Raw genomic sequence first — 25,370 nt, 5'->3', positions numbered from 1 at the left:
TGACACTGTCAGAGATGGAAAGAGAGACAGAGAGAGAGAAGAGACCTCCAGTCCACCTAGTGGCTTCACTGAAGGCAGTGAATCCAGCTCTGGCTCATTTCCAGGGGGTTCAGCTGTGTCAGAGGTTACCCACAAGCTATTTCTTGATGATTTATAGCTGATGTCTACAGATCTCCTTTTATTTTAATGATGACTTCAATACAGATATTAAGACATTCTTTGTCCTCACAGAAGTGTACGAGAGGGAAGCTGACATCTTAAAAAAAGAATTCTAAGAGACTGATTCACTTTTTCTGAACAGGGCCAGCTCTGGGCAGTTTTCATATCTTATCCAGAAGAGAAAAAAAAAAAGAAAGAAAAAAAAAAAGGAAAAAAAGTCCCCTTCATCCTTTTCTCCTGTGCTAAAGCTGCTGTGTTTCTGTGACTTATTCTGGGCACAAATCCTAGAGCACTGACTCAATGTGTATGTCACCAGTTAATTACCATCAAGACAAGACACTGGGGCACTTGGAAAGCACAAGATAATTTTATCTCTTCACCAGCAGTAACACGTCTTTACACAGCATTGTTTGCTCTGCTCGAGCCCAGAGGGATTTCCAAAGTGAGCCCCAAAGATCCCATCAGGGAACCCTGCCAGCACTGAGCCACCACCACGGGGGTGAGGAGCAGCAGCACAGGAAAGGCAGGAGCAGGACACAGCACATCCATTTGAGATTTCAGGAGTCGCTGAAACTGCTGAGGCTGCTGAGAGCTGTCCAAATGTGAGATGGTTTTAACCTCAGCACTCATCTGTGTGTGTGCACAAGGTGGGTGTGCATGCCTCTGCTGGATTGTCCTGACCCCACACTGGGTCTGTGCCTTTGCAGAAAGTGTTGAAGGTACAGACTACCCACTCATTTATGACAAATAATCAGCAAATAGAGATAAATTAATTAATTTCACAGGTTTAATTGCAGACTCCTATTTTCTGTGGCCACCTGAAACTAGGAGGAGAGTACCCAGAAAAGCAAAGAAGGTAATTTCAGAGAAGACTAAGAGTACTGGGTTTAAGCACAAAAAGGGGTCATTCTGATCTGCAAGCAAAGCAGAAAAAAGCCAGGAGTTTAGACTAGCACAGCTCAAGACTGACCGAGACAACCAACAAGCTAAATTCAAAATAAATTAACTTACAGCTGTAACCAGAAGCCTGTAGAGCTCGTAGCATGGCTAAAGATAAAAATAATCAGTGACCTGGAATGACTGCTCTCCCTGAGAGAGCCACCTTTGGAAAGAAAGACACCCACAAGAACCCACACAACAAAACTGCTCTCCAGAATTCCACAAACATATGTTCTCTCCCTAACTGCACACTGAATTAAAGCTGCTTTGCTAATCCTGCCACTGCATGACTCCTTTCTGTGGTGCACTGCTTCACAGCTTCCACTGGGGATGGACAAATGCACCTGGAAACTGCACTCTGGAGACTCCCAGTGCCCAGCGTGCCAGGAGGGGCCAGGCTGGGCTGAGCAGCTCCTGCTGGGCTGGGCCAGCCCAGAGTGGCTGTGCCTGCAGTGACACAGCCCAGAGTGGCTGTGCCTGCAGTGACACAGCCCAGAGTGGCTGTGCCTGCAGTGACACAGCCCAACACACACAGCTCACAGTGCCTGCAGTGACACACACACAGCTCACAGTGCCTGCAGTGACACACACACAGCTCACAGTGCCTGCAGTGACACACACACAGCTCACAGTGCCTGCAGTGACACACACACAGCTCACAGTGCCTGCAGTGACACACACACACACAGTGGCTGTGCCTGCAGTGTCACACACACAGTGGCTGTCCCTGACTGAGGTGTCCCTGCCCAGCACGGAGCTGGGACAGCCTGGTCACACTCCTGGGCTCCACACACACACTCAGGTCCCAGCACTCCTGCAGGGCTGGCACACCCACCAAGAGAGCTGGAGGAACACTTATGAAATGACTGAGGAGCACCTATGCCTTATGAGGAACACTTTTAGTTATGAGGAACACTAATGACTTATGAAATGCCTCAAAAGTTAAAGTACTTCTGCAACATCATGATTCTACTTTGAAAAACTTTCTCTGCGCTGCTCCCATCAGCAACCATCCCAGTCTGCCCCTCCAAGATACTCAGAAATCTTTTATCAAACACTTTTTTCTGAATATCTTTTTTGCTTAACCTGTTCTGGCAATATCTTACCTTTTCTTCAAAAGTAGCAAGGAAAAATGCAGCAATTTGAAACGAAACAAAGAGAAACTGAACTCATTCATTAGCACAAAATGTTCACGTGGGGATCCACAGTCTGACACATCAATGGATGAGGACATGTAATCAAGAGTGAAATTTAACATTGGTTTCATATGCTAGACCCTGTCTCATCAGCTTGTCTGCCTCTGATGTTCTTTGGATACTCCTGAATTTTCTCTCTGGACACTACTGAAACACTTTTTGTGGGAGATTCCACACTATCAAGTCTAATTCTGCTGTGAGGTATTTATGTCTTAGCAGAATTGTCAAGATGAAATCTTCTATCACTTGAGACTGAAAATTAATCCCACTTTAATAAAAAAGTAACTCATAGATTAATTTTCTTAGCTGCTTTCTAAGCCTTTGAGATACATTTATACCAATCTCTAAGTTTCAGGCATGACAACAGGAAGATTTTTGTTTAAATGAGATTCTTACATACTCACAAGACTTCAGGACCTTGGACCTTCAGGAGGCTACATTGTAAAATCAAAACAGCCACACTGCTTTGAAATATATGTGTACTCTCAAGTGATGCTTTCCACATAATGTCTCTGAATCCCTGTATTGCAACAGCTCATTTTACACTGAACAATTCAAACTGCATTCTGTGCAACAACTGTGGAGAAACCTGAGTGAAACACTTGCCAAGCACTTTATACAAATCTAAAGTTAATACTAATCCAAAAGAAACTGTCCTGTTGAATTTGAAAATAAAACAGATTTTTCCACTCTGCTGCTAAATTTTGCTTCTCTTCAGATATCCACAGCTACCAGGGATTAGAGATTAAAACGTTTCAGATTAAAATATTTTTGGCGCTCCCTTGTTATGTGATTATCGTTCAGCTGTGGCTCCAGGAATCCTTCTGCACAAGGCATCTCTCTGCTGCTTCCTTGGAGCTGCATTCTGTCAGAGCATGTCAAGAGGAGCTGCTTTCAAATCCAGCCACCCTTCTGCAGACAAAACAAGCAGTTTCTGGGAGCTGTCATGCCGATCACACCGGGACTCCATCCCACCACCCCAGAAATTCCCCTCCTGGTCTGTAAGGAATCTCTGAAAGGAGCTGTACATTTGGTGAGAGCTGGCTCTGCTGCTGCCCACTCCACACACCTGCCAGCACTGCCCTTCTGAAGCTGCAAAAGGCAAGATTTAATTTCCTTTTAAGATTTAATTCCTGATGGGAAGTACTTGGCTCCTCTCTGGAATTTCTGGGAGAGTGAGAGTTCCCTGCCTGGTTTCCACTCTCTCCCAACCCATGACAGGTACATTGCTACACTCCACAAGCCTGTGCTCCTGGAATAAACACATCCCTTGGTTCAGAGACTCCCAACAGCCCAGAGTCTAAAAAACAAATCTCTGGAATCAAGGATGACCTTTAAGAATTTCACATTCTGCAGGAAAGGATACATTAATCTGATATTGGCATAACTCCCTGGTTTGTTATCTATATTTAACTTAGAGCTAATATTGGTTGCCCATCTTTTCAGGGCTGCTACACTCAGCAGCCCACAGTGAAGAAAGAACTTCATGCATTTCTCCTCATGGCTGGTTCCCCTTCTCCAGCATAAAGACCTTCTGCTAAATATTTTTTAACTCTCCCCACAGACCAAGGCCACCCAAATGCAAGGAGTACCAGCAAAAACCACTGCAAGCAGAAAAATCATATTTTTTCTCTGTTGCATCACGCAGCTCCAGACTGCATGCTCTCCTAAAGCCCTTTAATGCTATTTTTAGGACTTTGTGGACAACTGGCACCATCAGCTCAACAGCTCTCTCAGTGGCATTAAAAAACCCTTGACTCTGTGACACTGTTTTCTTATTTGGGACTAATCCAGTCTCTTCTTGCTCTTTCTCATCCAAGCTCTTCGCTCCAAGTGACAGAAGAAGGGCAGTTCTGTCAAGAAAGCTTCTGAGGAGTTAATGCTCAGGTATTTCTGAGTAACAGACACTGAGCAGAAACCCCGTGCCAGATCCCAGCACAATGAACACTGAGGGGCTCTGGAAACTCCTCCTGGAATCCCAGTGCCTGCTGCCATAAACACCTTGGTGCTCAGCATGAATGGGCATCATCTGAGCAGAAATAATGAGAACTGCTACCTGCTGCCCACCCCACCAGTTTCGTTCATCTGTATCAGGTTCAGAAGGCATTAGCAGCAAAGAACAGCAGAGAACTAGTAAGGACAGTGTAACTAGTGAGCAGAACTAGTAAGGAACTAGTAAGTGCCTGTTTTTTACCCCTTGCTCCACACCTCTGCTGCTCCCTGTCTGCTTTCTGAGGACCTCTCTCTCAGGAATAAAGCAGTCTTTCTTGAAACTTGTGTATCTCACTTTTGTTTTGCCATCAGAGATTTTGGAGGGCTTTTTCCCCCTTTCTGTTGTATTTTCTTCTGAGTCCTCCCTGTAAGAAGTGCCAGCTGAGGTTAATTGCCTGGCAGCTCTGCAGGTGAGGCATGCTCCTGCCAGAGAGACACGGATCAGGGAAGAGGAGCTGTGGACAGCTCATCCTAGGAGCCCCTCCACATATCTAACTTATTTTTAGGAAAGCAAGGAGGGCTGTTAGGCAGCAGAATGGTGTGCAAGGCCCCAGTGCTGCTGCTGTGTAGATGCTGCTATTAACACTGCTTTTATTGTTTGGAACCCATTTGCTATGTTAGGAAAGCACCTTAAGAAGCTCCATTAATACTCATCATTTCACTGTGCTCCAGCAAATGGTTTAAAAAGTCATTGTTTATATGCCTGCATGTCATGTACAGGCACAAGAGCAAGGAAGAGAAAACAACTTCAAAGATTCTGTCACCAACTCCCCATTTTACTATTTAGGATCAAAAGCATGGGCAGCAAATGAGAAAGGCTCCCAGGTAAAGAGATTATTAACCACAAAAATGGACAGGGAGTCTGAGGAAAGAGCATAGCACAGATGAGGGCTCAGTTTACAGCTCCCTACTCATCACTGCATCTGTACTGTACACTTTCCCTTGATTACCTTACAGCTATTTCTGACCTGTCTGATGCTCTGGCAAGGGGACTGGGAAATGCAATCACTGAAAACTGTTTTGGATGTACTGATGTATAATATTCTAGTGCTAATTGTTATTCCGGTGCTGAAAAGATTAATAGATTAATTTAGCAAGGACTTTTTTTTTAAATCAGTGGCATATGAAGAATTGTGTCCAGCCTGGAAACTCTCAAAAATAGAAGAGATGCAAATGTTGGAGATAGAAGTTCTGTAAATATAGCCCAGTGTTTTATCAGGGACGCTGTGTCTTGCATCACTTTAATGAGAACTGCTGTCCTTCTAAAATACCTCAGTGCCCTACTGAAAACAGGGATGCCTCCATTCCCTTGGCCAGGCACTCAGCAGCTGCTGAGCCCTCCAACCACAAACAGGACAAGGACTGCCAGCAGTACCTGGGGTCTCACATGTGCTAAGATGGGGTTAATTCCAGACAGGTTCCTCTTCTCTGCTCTTCAGAGACAGGAATTTGTCCCCCTCCAACACAATCATGCTCTCTGATCACCTGTACACAGCCACTTCATTAATTTGTACTGGATGCTGTCCATTAGCATGTTCAAAAATAGCAGCTCTGAGGGTACAAGGAGTGTGTGTGCCCACTTTTCAGCCAGGCTTCTCCACACTCACAGCCATGTGGCAAGTGATGCAGCTGTGCACAGAATGGGGACTAATGCTTTCCCCAAGACCTCCCCAGGACAGAATTCCACATTCTGCACCACCATATGAAAGGGAGAGATGAGAGAAAGGGAGACAAATGCACCCAGCTTAACAGGGCTGCTTAGGGTAGTCTTTGAAAATGAAGTTCAAGTCAACAATTTCCCTGAAGTAGAATCAGCAATATCACACAGATGAGTTTTATGGGCCTTTTTACTCTTTTAGGGCCTTTTTCCTCTTTCCTTCAGATGTCTTCCTTTTCTTTTTTCCACTATATTTTTATAAAGAAAGCTTTCCTACCAAAACCAGGTAGTCCCATCATCAGTTTTGCCTGGGACAGGAACATCCACAACCAGCTCACTTACCTTTCCCGGTACCACAGCCCGTGGTGTGTCTGAATTAAAATGCCCATTCCCAAAGGCTCTTACTCTTTATTCTTCCCTGGTCCCACATGGAGTGGGTAAGAAAGCCAGGAGAGGCTGTGCAGCTCCCTGCCCTTCCCTGGAGGAGGATGGAGCAGGCACAGCTCGCTCCCTTCCTGTCCCTCCCAGTGCAGAGCCAGGACGCAAGGCACAGCTGGGGATGCTGGCAGCTGCAGCACCACCAGCAGACACTCCTCAGAGATGGAAGAAGTTCTTCTGGAGAGACTCTGGCCATCCCAAGGCCAATCTGCACAAGCACTCAAACTTTCAAAGGCCATTTGATCGCGGCCCATAGGTGACACGAAGAAGATCCCATCAGCAGTGTTCACTTTGGCGATCAGATAGTGTGAAACTAAAGCACCCTCTTCAGTTAAAGACTCAGATTGATATTTCTCTGAATACTGCAGCTGAGGAGAAACTGACTGTGTATATCCAGCTGCTTAGTGCTGCTTCTGGCTTGTCTGAAACACATTTCCTTTCCTTGTCACAACTCCCAGGTGCTGCTGTGGAGCGTCGCTGCCAGAAGCATTTGAATGGAACAAAAAAAAAAATTGATTTGGACAATCTGTGTGCTCTTGTCATTGATGGAGACACAACTGTGAGTAGGGTTAGGGCTGAGGCCACAGCAAGGTTAAAAGAAAAGTGCCCAGGAACTCTCTCCTGTCACATTTCACACTGAACTGCTCCTGTCTTACAGCAGATGCTACAGACAATACACTGTGCTCCATTTAATAGGGGGAACGTTTAGCTACATTTACAAGCTGAGAACTCACTCCAGAATTACTGCACTTGAAAGGCCACATGGAAAGGGCCAGAACACTGCAGCATGCAGGCACTAGGTGCTGTATTTATCCACGCCACGTAAAAACCAAGACACCAAGGCAGGAATGAACAGCGCCCTGGCCATGTCCAAGTGGGGGTGAAGCTGCTGTCCTCAAGCAGGGTACGAAGCACCTGGTCTGAAGGCAGGGAAGGCTGGAGCCATCAGGTCACAGCTCAGACACACACAGCGTCCACAACACTGCTGTGTTTCATCTTGTACAAGCAAGAGGCTTGAGACGAGCCGCAGGAGGGGCTGGGAGGTTGCTCTGCCCAGTCCTTATGTGCACCTCTGCCTGCCCTCTGCACTCGGGAGCCACAAGCACCTCCACAGCCGGCGGGGCAGCACGCAGGCACCGACACCACCAAAGGCAGAACGCGCTCCAGACAGACCTTGGAAGTCCGGCCCGCTTGGCAGCGGGCAGAGATAGCTGCCTGCCTTCGGAGCGGCTGTGGGAGGCTCGGTGGCTGCGAACGCTCTGATTAGCATACCGGCTGTTTCTGAGCTGCTCGGGAAGGAGCCGCGCTCAAATCCATTTCCGCAAGACACGCGCTTCTCTTTTGGACGGCCTCCACCAGCTCTGCTTCTTAAATCAGCTTTTCTGGCAGGGATCTCCTCTTGGAAGAAGGCAGGGCACCAGCTCGGGTTCCTACCACAACCTGACAGAATGTGTGCGGCTCCTGAAGGCAGAGCCTGGGAAGGGAACGGGCTCTTCCAGGCTGGAGCGGAGCAGGGCAGGAGAGGCCCGGCCAGCCCGGCCCTCAAACACCGCTGAGGCCACCCGTAAAAGCCCAGCCAAAAAGGACTTGCCAAGGTCTTAGAGGAGTTTCAGGGATGTTTTCAAGTCTTACTAGATTTAAAGGATGATCCTTGGCAAACTCCCCCTGATGCTTCTCAGCATTGCTAGAGCCAACAGTTGTTCCATCTGCTGCTGAGGCTGACTTTGAAGAATCCTTGCAAAGAGCAGCACACTGACTTTAACACTACACAAGAGAAGAAAAAGCCACAGCTTTTCAGAAGTGACCTAGATGTTTGCCAGTAGCTTGACACGCTCTCAGGTAAGGCTGTCTCCTTGTCTCCAAACACTCGAGGGTATTACCAAAGCTGTGCCAGTGTAAACTGTGGGCTGATTCAGTAAACAGCATCTACTGAAAGCTATTCTAAGGCATTAACTATTCATCTGTGGAGGTCTGATGTACAGCAAGAGTGAGAAAGATCACCACAAACTAACTTCAGGAACAAAACTGCTTATGGGGATTTAAAAAAAAAATAATTTAAAAAGTCTGTGAAACTCAAGACGTATTCCCTGACGACAGTTAGAAAAAATTACATATAAAAAATATCAGCAAAGAAAATAAACTTTTGGAGCTGTTAAACACAAACAAGCTTTGAAAAAGCAAAGAAAGGTCCACACAGACACCAAGGAAGGTGTTTAGGTCCAACACATAAGCTTCAGTTTCTGCCATTATGATGGATTTGCCAATGTGTTTTCTGAGCCAGGCCACTGCACTATTGTGCAAGCTTTATTCTAATTACTGTGGGCTCTGTAAAGGTTTCTTTACCATTTAGCATTATAAATAACTGTGCTTCCAGGCTGGTTCAAAGCTCAGAGCAGCAGTGGCCCAGCAGCCCAGGCGGGTCAGGTGCCCTGTGTGCAGTGCTGAGGACAGACAGACAGAGGGACATGTCTGTCATACACCATTGCCACTGGAACAGAGGCTCGTTCTTTCATTCCAGCTGAACTGCGCCGGTCTCTCAGCAGGAATGCTAAGTGAAATCCATGTCTTGGATTTCCAGGCTGAGCTGGGAGGTCACAGCCACTCTATCATTTCTCAGCATTATCCCTTCCCTTCCCTCGCGCTCTCTGCGAGCCTCCAGCTGGCACACAGCAGATTGAAAACAGCATGCAGCATGGGACTTACTCTGCACAATTTCACAGCCTTTTGGAGCCCCCTTCCTTTCCTTTGGGCCCACTTTTTTAGCTTACTGTTTCCCCCCCCCTCCCCACTTTGCAAAATAAGTTCTGTTTGTCTCCTACGGAGCTGCAAGCCAAAGGCACTGGGACACCTGAAAATACGAGAAAGCAATAAAACAAAGGGGAGAACAGAGCTGATCTTGACAGCTGCCAGTTAAAAATGGTTATGTTTGATGTTACCAGCAGACATGGCAGGCCTTGGTATCCTGGAATTGCCACAAAATACACACTGTGCCCTTAGATCTCCAGAGAAACTCTCCTGCTGCACAGGAGAAGCAAATTCAACCCTGAGACTTTGAGTGTAGGAGATCCACAAGCTGCCAGCCACACACAAGACTTCCCCCCTTGTAAAATGCACAAACTGAGTAAACAAACACTGTTTTAGAAAACCCAAAAATCTACAATCAAGTATTGCACAGCTTTGTGATTTCTTGCTCTAAGAGAATAGGAAAAGCCAAGGAAAAGCCAGAGGAAGTCAGAAACTCTGCAGTAAGGAGACAGAGAAGAGACAACCTAGAGCTTGATTCATCAGCACAGCAGCTCCTGATTTCAAGCCATGTCTCATTCCCTGAACCTGAATCTCACTGGGCTGACAATGGTATTATTTATTTGTCTGGTTATTTTTAATCTGTGCTGCTTTACTGTTAGGGTAAAAACAAGACACCACTGTCAATTCAAGGGATCCCTCCTGAGCTGATAAAGGACATGGACAGCATGCTGGAAGGCACCAACAAAAAGGAAGGACACATTTTTTACCCAGCTCTTCCTGTCACCCACACAGGACTGCTTTGTCCCTGCATTCCTCAGCTGAATTCTTCCTGGATGTTTTAACAAAGTCCTCCCATTCCAGGGGGAAGGAAAGCCTGGAACAAAGCCCCCGCAGCCCAGGCCCAGGTACAGTACCTTGCTTTTGGGAGGAGGGCTGGTTGTGCTCTTGTCTGTGTGGATGCTGGTAGGGGACACGGCAGCACCGAGGCTCCCCTGGGCAATGCCAGGGATCTTCCCTCCCGGAGACACCTGCATGGCAGCAAGCTGGGCAGCATACAACTGCTGGGGAAACAACAGAAACAGAGACAGGAACATTGGCGTGGGCAGGGAGACAGCAGGGAAACCATCAATAAATCCATCAATCAATCATCTTCCCAAAGCTTCTCCCAGGGCAGATGAGACGTTTTCCTTCCAGTGGGCATTTTTTATTTAGCACGCGTGTGTTTCAAGACGTGAATTGTCATCTTCACTTTTGTGACTCATTCCTCCAGGGATGAACGAGAGACGTCACCAGGAGAAGTGTCCCGGCCTCCCTGTGTGTCCAGGGGCTCAGGACAGCCCACAGAAGCTGATCCCCATGGCTTGCCTGAGCTACTGGAGCATCCCTCCTTCCCTGAGACAACACAGCCATTGTTGTCATTCCCACCAGTAATGTGCACCAGCCCCTGTGGAGCTGCTGGACATGATGGTCTCTCTGTGCTACCATTTTATGTTTCTTTATTTTACTTGCTGTGCTTTCCCTGTTTTCCCCCAGGCCGTGAGGTGTCTGGGACAGGGAATGCCAAAATTTAATTTAGTAATTACTGTAGGAGTCCACTCTCAGCTGGGTTGTGGGGAACCACTAGAGTCAATATAAATATACACACATCAATGGTAAAGTGCTGTCCATTAACTATTAGAATCCCCAATTAATTCTAAGAAGTCTTTCTGTGATGGAGGCAATGCAGACACAGGGTGGAAATGTTTTTCTCTTCAAAACTAAACCAGTTTAAATACATATTTCTTTATTAACATGTGAATACTTATAATCACTGTTGAAAGCTAAGTGCTACAGTAAGAATTTAAGGGACAGAGGTCAAAAGCAGTTAGAAAGCAGGCAAACTAGAAGTGCCTGGAAGCTCCCCTCACCCCCTAATAAAACATAAAAACAAAGAGAAAATAAACGTGGTGGGCAGGAGAAGCAACAATTGCTGCTGCTCTGTGAACAGGGAGGAATTCCCAAGCCAGGACCACGGGGAGCAGGAATGGACTAAGGAAATTCCCCTGCTGAGCCCCAGCCCCCTTTCCCAGGAGCCAGCCCAGTGCTCAGTGCTGGGCAGCACGTGTGTGAACCAAGGAGCCCTGCCCAGGGCAGCACCTGCAGAGCTCCTGTGACAAGGAGAACAGGCAGAAACGTGGAACTGCTGTGAAAAACAGGGTGGCTTCAACACAGCCGAGTCCAAGGAGGCTGGCTGGCTGTGCTCAGCTGCTCTGCTGCTGTTTCTCAGTCAATTTTTTGTGATAAAGGAAGGAAGATGGGAGGGCACAAAGAAATGCCAACCCAAACCAGCAAGTCTGAAAGAGGAACGTGGGAATTCACTACCTGATTATTCTGTGTGGGTCTGTGCAAAAGGTGCAGAGTCATTGCTAATGTGGCTCACAGCACAGAAGCTCTTGATGAAAGGGCTCTGAATCTTGGGCAGCCCTGAGCATCCCCCCAGATTCCCTGCACAAACCCTTCCCCCTTTGCTGCTGCCCAGCCCAGCCCCTCCACACAGTTAAAGTACCCACTGCTCTTTCAAGTGTAGTCACACACCGAGTTCTTACTTATTTCTGTTTCACTCTATTCTTTTCAGACTCTCTATTATTTTCAGTTTTGCAGCCTTTTTATTTCTTTTCTCTACTTGGATTACTGCTTGATCCTTATTTTTCCGTAATACAATAACCTATCCAATAATAATAAATAACACAACCAATAATCCATCCCATTCTGCCTAGTCTCCCTCTCCTGCCCTATCAACCATTCATTCATCTGCTTTCTTTTTGCCTTTCCCTCAAACTTATTTACTAATTTACCCCCATCTGAGCCAAACAGATGCAAATCAACGACAGATAGAGTCATCAAAACCAACCCCAAGTAAGTCACAGATTCAAATGCCTGTATTTATCAGCTGTCCATTCCTGCTTTCTGAAGAAGCCCAAGTTCTGCAGGGAGAAAGGAACAAGGTCTTTGTGAGCCAGGGAAGAACTGCAGCAGGCAGCTCCCTGACAGCCAAGCCAGCAGTATGCACTAATTAATATATCAGAGGGTGCTAAAGAATCAGGACCCATCACTAGGGAGCAGCTCCAACATAATGGGACTCTGGGGGTGACAGAGCAGATCCAGGAAAGCTTTGCCTTTTCTTCTGCTCCCTGGTGAAAAACTGACAAAACAAATTTAGGCAACTGTGGGGAAAAGACAAAAGAAAGTGAAATGGCCATTAGTTAGGAAAGGTTCAAGCTTGCTGCTAATCTATAGATCAGCTATCAGAACTAAGTCCAGTCCACATAAAATAGGGTAAAAATAACAGTCAGGTTGGACAGCTGGGGATTCCTGACAGGCCACACTGGGCTGGAGCTTTACAGAGATTTAGGGGGGGGAAGACTTTCCCAAATGAATCTTTATCCAAAGATGGAACCACAAGAACTAAATGACATGGAATTCACCCACAACACTGCCCAGGGATCTGCACTCCTCACACCCTCCAGTGGTCCCTGAGCAGTGGCTGGAGTTGGAATGGCTGTGAGCTCCTCCTCACACTGCTGCCACCAGCCACCTCCCTGACAGTGCATGCCAACACCAAATAAGCACCGGGGAGGATTTTTTCCATGCAACAGCCCAGAAGAAAGCCTTATTTTCAGGTGCAAAAGTGGAATATAGGAAATTTCAAATGTGTGCTTTGCTCTCACTTTGGGGATGGACATACCTGACCAGAATGAAACACGCAGTGTGGTGTGGAGTAACCTGGAAGGAGGGGTGAAACAAAATCTATAAAGCCTTCATTCATGCTTTTTAAAACCTTCTGTCCTCCTGTTATCAGATTCAACATCTCACCTCAATTTGATTTATTTTGAGAATTAAAACAAACATTCGATAAAATTTTATAAAAGGTCCCTTGTTAGAGTTCTCTCTTAAAAGTCTCTGTCTGCAACACAAACCAACTATTCTACAGAAAAAGCAGTACCAGGCCCAGCTCTCAAAGGAAAAGCATGTGTTTATGAAATTGCAAGGCTCTGAAACATATTTAACAGGAAAATTGCTCCTATTCCAAAAAATGGAAAGAAACACACAACACGCACCACATTTCTTAAAGTTTCGCTATTTTTGAGCTTTTGCATTGTTGAACTTGTCTACTCATATTGAAATGTTTCAGGACATCTCCAGCTTATGCCCAAGGAAAGGGCAGTGGTGACCAAGTGTTGTGAAACAAGATGGCTAAATGACAATAATTGTGCTAAACAACAATAATTTGTGTATTTATTTAATAGACAAACTGAACTCCAACAAAAGAACATTTCTCCCCTGCTTCTCTAATGGCATCAGATTTCAGATCAATAAACCTCTGCAGAAATATTCAACTATCATCTAAAATACACCTAAAACCATGCAATACTGCACATGGGCAGGGGAGAGGAAACATAATCATTTTGCTATAAACAAACAATAGATGTTACTTTTTAACTGCTTTTTCGGAAGCCCAGTTCTGCCTTCCTGAAGAAGTACTATGTCTTCTTTTAAAATTCAGAATATTACCCTTATTTATTATGTGTAGGAAAAATAAACCTGCCCAAAGCTGTAGTGCTCCACTGACTGCAAGTGAATGCCTTGGCCACAACAAAGCAGTCAAAGCTCTATGGATAAAAATTCCTTCTATCCCACACAGGGTAAAGTCCTTACACCCTTAATTTTTACACAGGGTAAAAATTAAGAGGCTCAAACCCGGTGTATTACAGGAGTGATACAGAATAACATTGTTTTCCTTGCACTTTTGAGGTCCTGGTTTCATTACTGTGTGGGATATAAGGACTTTTTATCTCCAGGGTCCTGACTGCTTTATTGTGGCCAAGGCTTTCACTTGCAATCAGTGGAGCACTGCAGCTCTGGGCAGGTTTATTTTTGCTATACATAATAAGGATAATATTCTGAATTTAAAAAGATACATAATGCTTCTTCAGGAAGGCAGAACTGGGCTTCCGAAAAAGCAGTTAAAAAGTAACATCTATTGTTTGTTTATAACAAAACGATTATGTTTCCTCTCCCCTGCCCATGTGCAGTATTGTTAATCTTTTCTCATTAACCTCTTATGAAAATCTGCAAGGAAGCAAAATCATCAGAACAAACGCACAATTCGACGAACTTTAAAATGAGCAGGAGGTGTTAATTTTTTAGTGCTGCCCCTCTATCCTTAAGGTACTGAACAAGAAAACCCCTTTCTCCCTGGGTCAGCACCTAAACCATTGACAATTCCTCCGGTATACTGAGCAGAAATATTCAGCTGAACTCCCTGAATGGAGCAGCTCCGAGAGCTCTTGGCTGGATGACTCTGCAGCACATCAGCAGCAAACCCTGAGGTTAGGCCAGCTTTGAAAACCTCCCCCTGGGCATTGTTGCTACACGTTAACAATGCTCATTACTGCTCCGAGGCTACACTAAAAATGAATTCTTCTTCTATTAATACACAAAATGAGAATGAGATTTAATAGCAATTTTCAGAAGGGTTGAACAAAGTGCTAGCAATTACACAGGCAGAAATAGTTGATTCAAGCACCTATAGGCATTTGGATTACAGTGTTATCTCTTATTAAAATATTTTTATTAGTGAACAGTGGAGATTAAGAGCTGTTCATGAAAAAAAAAACCAAAAAACCACAGAGAGAGACAGGTGGTAGTGGGAAGTGAATCAGTTACTGCAATGAATTTGTTTCTGATAAAGTGGTTTTTCAGTGAAGACACCACAGGATGAATTTGCAAACCACTGTGCCTGAGTGTCTGAAATGTTGACTGATCCACCACTCCAATTTCTTTGTCATTCTGAGACCCATCATTAAAAATACACACATGAATGGCCTTGCCCTTTGTTTTTTGGTTTTGTTTTTTTGCATAATCAGGGGTGGGAGGGGGGAATGGTATAAAATGAGACTCATTCAGAATACATGAATTTCATTTTTCTTTACCTCAAATTTATGCTTACATAGGGCATGAAAACTTAGATCAAGGCATGAAAACTTAGATCAAGGCAAAAAGAATTTTGCAATTTTTTCTAATTTTGAATCTGCTCAGGTGGTTTTCCAGGTGAAAAGGAAAAAAGAATTCAATGAAAACAACCATGTGATGCACATCCTACTGTGAGACAGTTTTTTTAAATTACTGGCAACATAGATAACAGCTACAGAAATTAGAATTAAAGCTGCACTCATTAGTGATTGGTAGCAATGCTTGCTAGATATTCTACCAAAAAAAAAAAGTTTTTTATTTACATATTTGAAATGCCAGATTTTATTTTTGTCTGAGTTTCCTTCCAAGATTGTTAGTCAAACATTTCCAAGGGACATGGTAATTCTACATTCAGACTTCAGCAAAGGCTTCTAAGTGCCCCTTGCTTGCATCAAGCGGGAGATTTTCAGAAAACAAAGATAATATTTGAACGCAAGGCCAGCAGGCTCCTTTAAAAACTTGCCCAAAGAACACAGAGCAGTGTGAATTTGCTAGCTCTCACTCTGGGCTAATTTCAGATAATAACAACAGAGCTCAGGGTCCTGAGATGCACTTCACAGTATTTCGGTTTGTCTGGGGGTTTATTTCATTTTATTTTGGTTTGTCCCACAGAGTTGGGAGTTATTACAGCTCCATCTCACAGCTGCCTTTAGCACCAACAATTCCCTGGAGGAGCTGTCCCCTCCCAGTGCAGACTCCCTCTGGCCAAGGACCTTGTCTGCACCAAAGTTTCCTTTATTCACCAAGCAAAAACCAGCAAGTGCATGAATTCACCCCAAAACGTGGACCACAGAGAGACAGAGCAAATAGGCTAATTACAGAAAAGCTGCACTGCTCCTCCCCAGGGCCTCAAAACCCAGCTGATTCCTTTGGGAACTCCCATCCTGGCTACCCTCTGCATTTAGCCAAAGAGAAGAAGACAGGTAAGTAAATCACACATCAAGGAACAATAATGAATATTAGAAAGCTGGGACTGGGCTAGTTAAGAGATAATTAATGCACTGTTTCTAATGAGAGAGCCTTGGTGACACGTGGAGGAACTACCTAGAGAAATTCTGACTCATGATGTTTCAGTCAGGATCAGATGTGTTCCATGAAGGCGAACTTTAAACAAGATTTATTGTGCTCAGTAATATTTTACATCTCGTTCTGTCAGACTAGACAACATAATAGTCTCTCCAGCCTTAAAAAAACCCTGAGACTTAGAAGGAAAGGTTGAGGAAAACAAGTTCTCATTAGAAAAACTGTGCAGCATTCACAAAGAGAACAAGGCTTCATTTATACACAGGCAGAGCCTCGGCAGCCACCATCTCTGTCACGCTAGAAAAACATCACTTTTAGATCAGTGACCACAAGTCTCCACAAAATATGGTTCTGCTAGCTGATCTCCAGGGTTCCAGCCTGCATCCTTACTCCTGAGAACAATCCCTCTGCAGCCTGGGGCCAGAACAATGCTGGCTTTGACTGCAGGAACAGTGAATGAAGGCAAACATGCATGTGCAATTTATGGGAGCTCCGAGTTTTCTTACAAACTGGTGTACTTTTGATGGGCAGGACACACACTCTAACCAAAGCACAACTCTGTTTGTATTTGTAGGAGCTTCTGTGGGAAAGACACCAACGGTGACGCCCTCAAACGTGAAGAAATGCAGTTTTCCTTAAAAGCAGTCTTTAATTCTGGCAGTGGATTGTAATTATGATATTTTATTAAAAATCCTTTCTTGAGATTTTTCCCCTCCTGAGGAGCTGAAAGCCTCAGGAAAGAAATGTAAACAATAATATGTGTTGCTGTGGAATGCAACAAGTGCATCTTCCATTAATCCATGTGGATTGTTTTCAACTGATGACCAATCACAGCCACCTGTGCTGAGGCTGTGAGCCCTCACAGGATTTTGTTGTACATTCTATTCTATTCTTGTTCTTTACAACCTTCTAATCTTTATTTTCTCTCTGTTCTTTCAGTATAGTTTAATATAATATTAAACTATACTGAAATATATTTTCAGTATAGTTTAGAATATTTTAATATAATACATGAAATAATAAATGTAATATTTTAATATAATACATGAAATGTATTCTGAGAAACAGAGTCAAGTCTCATGTCTCCACACACAAGATATTCACCTCAACAGTGGATGAATTCTGTTCAACTATTAGCAAGGAGAGAACCAGCACCCACGACACAACTGACAGCTCCTGGGGATGCAGGAAGGCTGAAGGAAACTCCTGATTACAGCCCAGACCTCGTGGCTCCTCTGTCCCAGCCTGAACAAGAAGACAATCCTTCCACAGGATGTAACTGTAGGAACTTATCAATAGACACTTCCTATCAGAGACCAACAAGATCTGTTAGTCTCTGTGATAAAATATCATTGCAAACTGTGGATTTAAGATTGTCTGCTCCTCACGAGTAAAGAGATTTTAACTGGAAAACTGCCCAAGTGGCCTACATATTCATACATCCCATGTTCACACCATGTGACACTAATTGAAATAGAGTGACTATATGGAATGCAATTGGAGAGGAAATTTGATAATGTGAATAATGTGAGATTTGATAATTTGAAATTTGATAGGGAAAAAGCCTGTTGGATGAAATGCTGCAGATAAAGTGTCCCCTTCGAGGAAAGTAATTAATATTGTACATATTCTAAAACATTAAAAAAAATAAGCTGGCAGGAATTGATTCCTTTAGCTTGCTGTGCAGCACCAGAACACAATGTGTTCTTGCTGCCACCATTATTAATTATTTTTATGCCAATGGCCCTTCTTATGTTAGAAAGAATGGCCCAAGCATGTCTTTAGAGTAAGGACACACTTTTGACAGCATATTCCTTGGAGATGACACAATAAATGGGCAGAGGTGGCGTGGAGCAGTGACAGACAGGCACGGGCAGCTTCAGGAGGGACATTTCTCCTGCAAAGTGCCTTGCCTTGCTCACCAGCTCCTCTGTAATGCAGAACAGAGCTGACTGCTCTGTAATGAAGATGAAGGGCTTGGAGGAAGGCTCCACATGGACACTGCTGCTCCTGCACAGCTCTGGCAAATTGGAAGCCAGAAGTCACTGAAGTGGCCCAGACATTTTACTCCATAGGAAAACCCTCACTACTGCCTATTTGTTTACTGCAGGTATGCTTCCCAGGAGCTTTGGTTTTTTATACAAATATCCAGGTTTTTGGCAACCAGCTCAGAGCACCTGACTCTTTTAACAAGTATATACTTGTTTATACTCTTTAATAAGTATAATTTTTCATTTGAGAGACCAAAATTCTGTGAGTGGCCGTTTGACAAAACACTTATTTCATATTGCACTGCTTTACTTGACTGGTACTGTACAAAATCATTCATTGTTATCCATTAAGTGACCAGAGTAGTTAACAAGCAAGCACTGCCGGCAGAATTACTGTAAATAAGGTTCTATATATTTCAGATTGCCGAGCTATAATTAAGGCATTTCACTATTTTACACACATTTCCTTAAGCAACTCTTTCTCCAGTTTTTATTTATAGATTTTCTGTTTGCATTTTAAGTTGTTGTATTCAACAGGGAATTAAGTCAGGGAAAATCTGTGCCTGCTTTAGGACTGATACTGAATTAATTACTCCAAATCTGAATACTCTGTGTCTCCTGAAGTTAAGTGCAGAGCTTGTAGTAGAAAGATTAAGGTCAACTGCATTTCTTATTTTGAGAACAAGGATTTGCTGACTTGAATGCTGATATGGTAACAGGTTCTTAGATATTGGTTATATTCTAAGATTCCTTGGTGACTTGTCCCTCTTCCTCAGGCATGAAGTAGTGAAACAGGCATTCTGCACTCAGCCTGCTCTAGAAACCTTTTCTTGAAAAGCTGTGGGTAGGAAGTGAGTCCGAAAATACTGAAGTCTCTCTTTAAAGAGATGATAATCACCTACCAGAAGCAACAATGCCAAACTAGTTTGTTGGAGGGGAAAAGAAACAGATGGAAAAACTCACAGTTGGATCCTTTTTGCCCCCCTGTAGTTGTACCTTTATCTGCTAACTATGATATCAAACAATCAAATGAGAAACATTTTCTTTCCTGCCTGTTTCCCTTGTAACACTAAGAGCATTTTTGAACCTTAAGTACCCTACAGTTGTATCCCATGTCCTTGGAGGGATAAATTAACGCTGTTCCTCATTTATCTGACACATCCAGGAGTTCAGTGACATCTACTCAGCTCACTGAGAAACGTAATTTGCTCTTTGACCTGAGCTGCACTGCGTGGTCAAAGGCTCTGGATGGGAGTGCAGGGCTAGAGTGACAAATGCTCAGCCCACCACAAGCAAGGCTGCTCTCTCCCAGCTTGGCAGAGAGAAGGAAGGTGATGTTTGTGCCTTGAAGGGAGCTAAGGACTGTGTCTGAGCAATTCCATCGTGCCAAGCTCCCTGGAAAGAGCCCAGAAAGGAGGAAGTACAGCTAGAAGAATACTGAAAAGCAGGGGCCACTGATGGACAGAGAGACCATCCAAGCTGCAGAAGAAAATGGACTTGAGAGCTAAACTAAACCAAACTGATTTCTAGAATAGTTCTGAAGAGATTTTTTTCTGTTTCCCATTTTCCTTAGCAAGAAACACTAATAGAATGTGACACAGCATCTTTACTCAGCTGTGTAAGTTATTTTATTTAATTTAGTTTTTGTTTTTGGAGGTGGAGAAAGTAGAGCAAGGCTATTATTTTGGGGGAGAAGAATGTCACTCCTACAGTGCAACCTTTCCAGTTTACTGTGCAACAGAAAATTTTCCAATACATTCAACTAAATTTACCTCTCATGTAATTTTTTTTTTCACGTTCATTGCTTTAAAATCTCCTTCCCCAAGTCCTGAAGAAAGCCAGCAGGTCCCACGTCACCGTGTGAGATGCTGCTGTGAGGGTGGGGTGTCACTCCAGGGCAGCAGCTGTCCTGCCAGCAGCACACCGTGATCCCTTTCCACAGCAGCAGGATCTTGCACAAGGACTAAGGAAACTCCAGCTCACACCCACCTTTCCTTTGGCCTTAGCCCACAGGGAATCCCCTCTGCTGAACAGAGTTCTTTTGTTATGGGCACTGCCAGGGACAAGGCTTGCAGAAAAGGTCCCTCAAACTCGCTAGACCTGTGGGAAACTGCAATTCCAATCCCTGGCAAAGAGATTGCCCCAGTTCTGAACTGGGATATTTTGAACCTCACTGTGTCAGAGCAAATCTGTGTTCCAAACCAGGAAGCAGCTGAGTTTTGCTCTGGTCAGACTTCTGATGTTCTCAACAGGGAGTCCTCTCAACCTGAAAGTCATGGGAGTGCCTAACTTCAAATCAGCCCCATTGCTGGAAGCTGGGTAACTTGGATGCTTCAAAACACAAATGTGTGTTTGTTTAATTGGGATGCTTGGGCTTGGGAGGGGACAGGCTACGAAGATGAGATGTTGGAGTATGGGAGTGCCATTATTTGAAGACAGAAAAGAGCAGAAAGCTCTCAATGAATGTAATTATTTTGGAGTTTGCTTCATTATAGGAAAGTCCCTCTTTAACAAAATGAAGTAACAGAAGCAATAGCTGTTCGATTTTTTATTCTTTGATTTTATGATAAAATGGCTGTGGTCTGTAAAACTCCCCCTCCAATGGAGCCCATAAAACTCCAGAGAGCCTGAAACCTCTGTGAAGCTTTGGCAAACTCCTCAGGAAATAACATAAGAAGATGTTTTCTGGTTCATCTCACTATTTCCATGCTTACACTGATGCAATGGGGAAAGTGACACTTTGCATGCTCCATTAGGACACGTACAGAAGTTCAGTCTTTAATTCTCAGAGAATCTGTTCCCTCCAAGTGGTCTCTGCAAACATCTGAAATCCCTCAGGATTCAGTTTCTGACTCCCACTACCAGAAACTGCAGACAGCAAGGTCCAGTCACAGAGCGAGGCCACGCTGCAAAAGCACAAAAAGCCTGGATCTCACCCCAAAATTCCTCTTTGGCACATCCTGTACTGGAGGCTTAAGGAGCTATAGGCACAACAAGGTGAAAGTCAAAGGGAATTTTCCCTTTAACACATCCCTCTCATGCTGTGCAAGCACAAGAAGAGCCATGAGATGACCTCTGGAAGTCCTCTGGCTCCAGCAGCCCACGTGGACAGCCAGAATGGCTGGAGCCTCGTGCTCCCACAGCAAGGGGCAGCCCTGTGCCCAGCACCAAGCCAGGCAGGGAAATGCAGCCCTCACACTGCTCCCCCTGTCCCACTTCATCCCAGCTCACCTGGCTTACCCAAGGAGGGCCCATTCCCTCCTCTGCCTCTTCATCTGGCTCTTCAGACAGACAAGAGGGAATGCACAAACTCCTAACTCTGCATTCTGGTCACTGAGGCAAGAAGGATGCCCTTCACTGGCAACAGGGCCACACACTCCCCTTTGCCTCCCAAAGAATTCCACGCAGCCACACATTCCACAGTAACTCTATCAATGCTGATTAACCACCAACAAGCTCCATAACCCATTAGGTACATCTGATCCATCCCTGATTATTTATTAAATTGGGTTTCACAACTTTTTTTGAGACACTGAGTAAACTGGGAAAAAACCCCAAACCATTCCTGAGTGAAAAGAGTGCTTTTTGAAAACTGTCCTCCATACCAATTTCCAGTATGGAATTTTTTGTAACAAAAAAAAAAAAAATGGATCTGCTTGTACAAAACCATGAAATACTGAAATTATCTTAGGAGACATTTTTAAATTGTTAATAATACAGCTAGGTTATAAAAAGAGCTAATCCATATCTTTAAATTGTTCATCTGGAAATTTGGATTAGGAGGAAAAAACCCCAGCAATTTTCATGTTTTATAATGAAGTATCAAAACACGAAACTCTTTTCAATCCAAAAAAAATGAGTCAAAATTGATGTAAAAGCGCATTTTAAATTGCTTCTGGCTGAGTAGCTGTCTACAAAGCAGAAGGGGTGGGAGCACCAAGGAGTTTGCAATGGAAACACCAAGAAGCTTTTACTGCAGTCACACCAACAAGGGCTGCTATCATGAAGTAATAACATTCTCCAGAAATCTTTGTTTATTACCTAATTCCCAATGCCATCCCATTTCACTTGAGTTACGTGGGTCTGAGGATGGGGTTAATGAGAGAGGAGGTGTTTGAGTGGGTGTGAATTAGGGGTGCTGCTGAAATAGATGCTATTTTAACAGTTCTGTGTTTAATTTAGTCTGGAACTCAGTATCTGGGTTTTTTTTTTTTTTCAGGTAAAATACACACACATTCCAAGGCTAAGAGTGACTTTGGCAAAGCACAGACAATATCTAGATTCACTTGTATTATTATTATGGAGTATCACAGAGGAGCTCGTGCTTCTGCTCCTTCTGCACCTCCAGCATTCTGCCCACCAGTCTAACAGAGATGGAATGCTCATGCTCTCATTTCCTGAGTTCAGAGACTCCTCAAAACTGGGATATTTCCAGGGCCAGAAAACACCAGTGATGGCTGCTCTCCCGCAGCCCTGGCTCCACAAGCCATGCCCACAGCAGCCCATCACAAATGCTCTAACATCTGCCTCCTCAGGTGATTGCTCAGGTGATGTACAACCTCAGTGACCCTGGAGGTGCTGCTCAGGATGGCTGCTCCCTGCAGAGGGAGGGTGAACAGCACTCACTGCTTCCTCAGTTAGCAGCTGCCGAATTCATCCCCGTTCCACACTGGGATGCCAGGCAGGGATGTCCTTGCTTCCCTCCACAGAGCAGTAATGCCCTCCTCGCAGTCCTTTCCTTGATAATTATCAGGGACAAGGAATCCAGGACTGTCCAGAAGAGGGAAGCTCCCGGGGTCCTGCCCTCCATCATGTACATCTGAGACACTCCTGCCAGTGGAACTTTTCTGTGACAAACAGCAGCTGTGCCCAGGGCTCGTGGCTCCAGCGTGGGAGGCATGAATAAGGCAGGGAGCAGTCCAGTCCTCCATTACACAGGGATACTCCTTGCTTCTGCCAAAGTCAGCAACTTTTGCAAAACATCTCTCGACTTCTCCAGCCCACAGCGTGGCACAGGACAGGCCTGTGCTCAGAGTGAGCACATTCACACAGGGCTAAAGCAGCACAGAGCACTTGCCAATGTCACAGCCATGAACCACAGTACTCACCCTCACCATCTGTATTTCTGTCGAGTATTTGACAATGTTACCACCAGCATCACTGACAACTGCTCAAAGCCATCAGGCATGCAATGGAAAGAGCAGGGCCATGAAAACACAGGGCAGCAATGCCCTGAGAGCAGCACAGTGGGATATCCACCCTTCCCAGAGATGGACAACTCCACTGACACAGGGAGGGGGAAGTCCACACTGACTCCTGCTCCGTGACTTTCCCAAATCCCAGCTGCTGCAGAGCTGCAGAGGCAGCTGGCCTTGCTGCTCCATGCCCCACCAGCCACCACAGAAATATTCTGACTTGATGGTCCGCCACTACCAGCTTACTACCTGGAATTACCTGGGAAAATGAAAAAGGAAGCTGGGCCACAGTAGAAAAGGGACATAAAGTGGGAATAGTCTGAGCTAATCACCCTCGCCTCGCTTTATAAAAACTGGAATGGAACTTGCAATGTTATGCCAGATGATTTACACATGTTAGGCATCCATGGCTAAAGGTTATTCTCATCCCACCATCCTGAATTTAAAAAAAAGGAAAAAAGTAGCTAGGCTGTGCTCAGCACATCTATGTAATTTTAAAAAAATTTGTGTCAGCAGCTGAATTGAAAGTGAACTATATCTGTCCTCTCTGTATCTCATAAAAAACCACACATTTCCTTTTTTCTTGTTACACAAGTCAGATGGAGAGTGGCTTTGTCTTCCTCCGAGTCACCCAACGGGGAAGGCACAGAGCTGCATTTCCAGGACAGAACATGTGGGGAAGGGCACTCAACTCCCCCAAAGTTGCTTGCAAATTACTTTGGCTTTGTGTGGAGAACATATATGTTAACATAAAGTGGAGTGTGAACCCAAGGAAAATGAAGACAAACACTGACAGCTGGCCAATCTTGCCCTTCTTTACTGTGTTTGCCTCAAATATAGTATGTTTGTAAGAATGTGTGAAACACTTCTGAAAATAACGGCTCTACTCCGTTTAGTTTTAACAAGCAAAGGAACATACAACTTACAACCCTCCTCAGAAGGATCTGATCTACTCAAATTCATGGAGAGACGTCAGCACGTTTCCAGGAGGAGTCAGAAACATAACTCAGTCAATATCCTGTGAATTTTGGAACTGTGTAATTCATTGGATGGCTTTTTCTAGCATGGCCAAGGTTACACAGATTTTATTTAATAATTTACTTTTCATTTTTACCTTCAACCTAGTGTCTCCCAAAGAATGCTTGTACCACACAGAGTATTTTTCTTTTAGCAGTGGGGTGTTCCCACACTGCAGAAGGAGACTGAACAACAATTTCTCTTCCCCATCAAGCCAGGCTGTGGGAGAGGAGTCCTTGCCTCCTGCACCCAGCAGTGACTGGCAGCCTGTCTCATCCTCCTCCCAGGGAATTTTGAGAAGGAGATTCACACCACCAGGATACAAGGGACATATGCTGCAGGGCTCATCCCCAATTAAGGAAGACCAATTATGGCAAGTTAGATCTTCGTCCTCCAAACACACTTCTGTTATGCAACTCCAAGCCCTGACCTCAATATTTAATATACTTCAAGCACAGGGAGGGTCCAGTGCAGCTTTCAACTGCAGAAACAGAAACTTTGACTGAAAGACAACAGTCATCCTGAAGGGCCTTTTGCCTTAATTTATTGTCTGAGAGGATTATACTGATTTTAATGAGCTTAGGATAAGCAACATCCTGGAGGATGTACATCACAGATTTTCTCCTGAGATTGGAAATATCCTACCTTTCATTATTGCTCGTAATTAGTGTCAAACGGCTCCCTCAGAGCCATTGTTCTTACAGATGGCACCAACAGTGCCATCACTGGCAGCTTTTCAGACTCCTGGCCCTCCCTGCAGTGAGGCATGCAGGAGCTGTGCATTGTTTTCCCTGCCCAGACTGGCAGCAGGCAGGCAATGCCCGGGGTGTCCAAGGTGTCCCAGCAGGATCCCATGGCATCTGCAGGCCTGGGGGGCTCCCCTGGCCCAGAGCCCACGGTCAGTGTCCCCCTTCCCACCTGGGCACGGTGAGGGCAGCACCCACAGCTGCTCTCTGCTCTCCCTGGCCAGGAAACTGGCCCGGGAAATCTAGGAATATCAGAGTAT

General features: G+C 44.8%; 1 protein-coding gene across 1 annotated transcript in view; it reads right to left on the bottom strand.

The window, feature by feature from the left end:
• The window catches only part of SOX5 (SRY-box transcription factor 5), a 282,734-nt gene that overhangs the window by 43,869 nt on the left and 213,495 nt on the right, over positions 1 to 25,370 (bottom strand). The window contains exon 9 of the mRNA XM_041398803.1: positions 10,041 to 10,187. Within this exon, the coding sequence (XP_041254737.1) occupies positions 10,041 to 10,187 (147 nt within the window). The remainder of the gene's footprint in view (positions 1 to 10,040; positions 10,188 to 25,370) is intronic.

Source organism: Onychostruthus taczanowskii, unplaced genomic scaffold, assembly GCF_017590055.1.
Source record: "Onychostruthus taczanowskii isolate IOZ18803 unplaced genomic scaffold, ASM1759005v1 scaffold15, whole genome shotgun sequence".
NCBI classification, from domain to species: Eukaryota; Metazoa; Chordata; class Aves; order Passeriformes; family Passeridae; genus Onychostruthus; species Onychostruthus taczanowskii.
The sequence above is the reverse complement of the archived record's forward strand: the minus strand, read 5'-3'. Positions and strand labels throughout refer to the sequence as shown.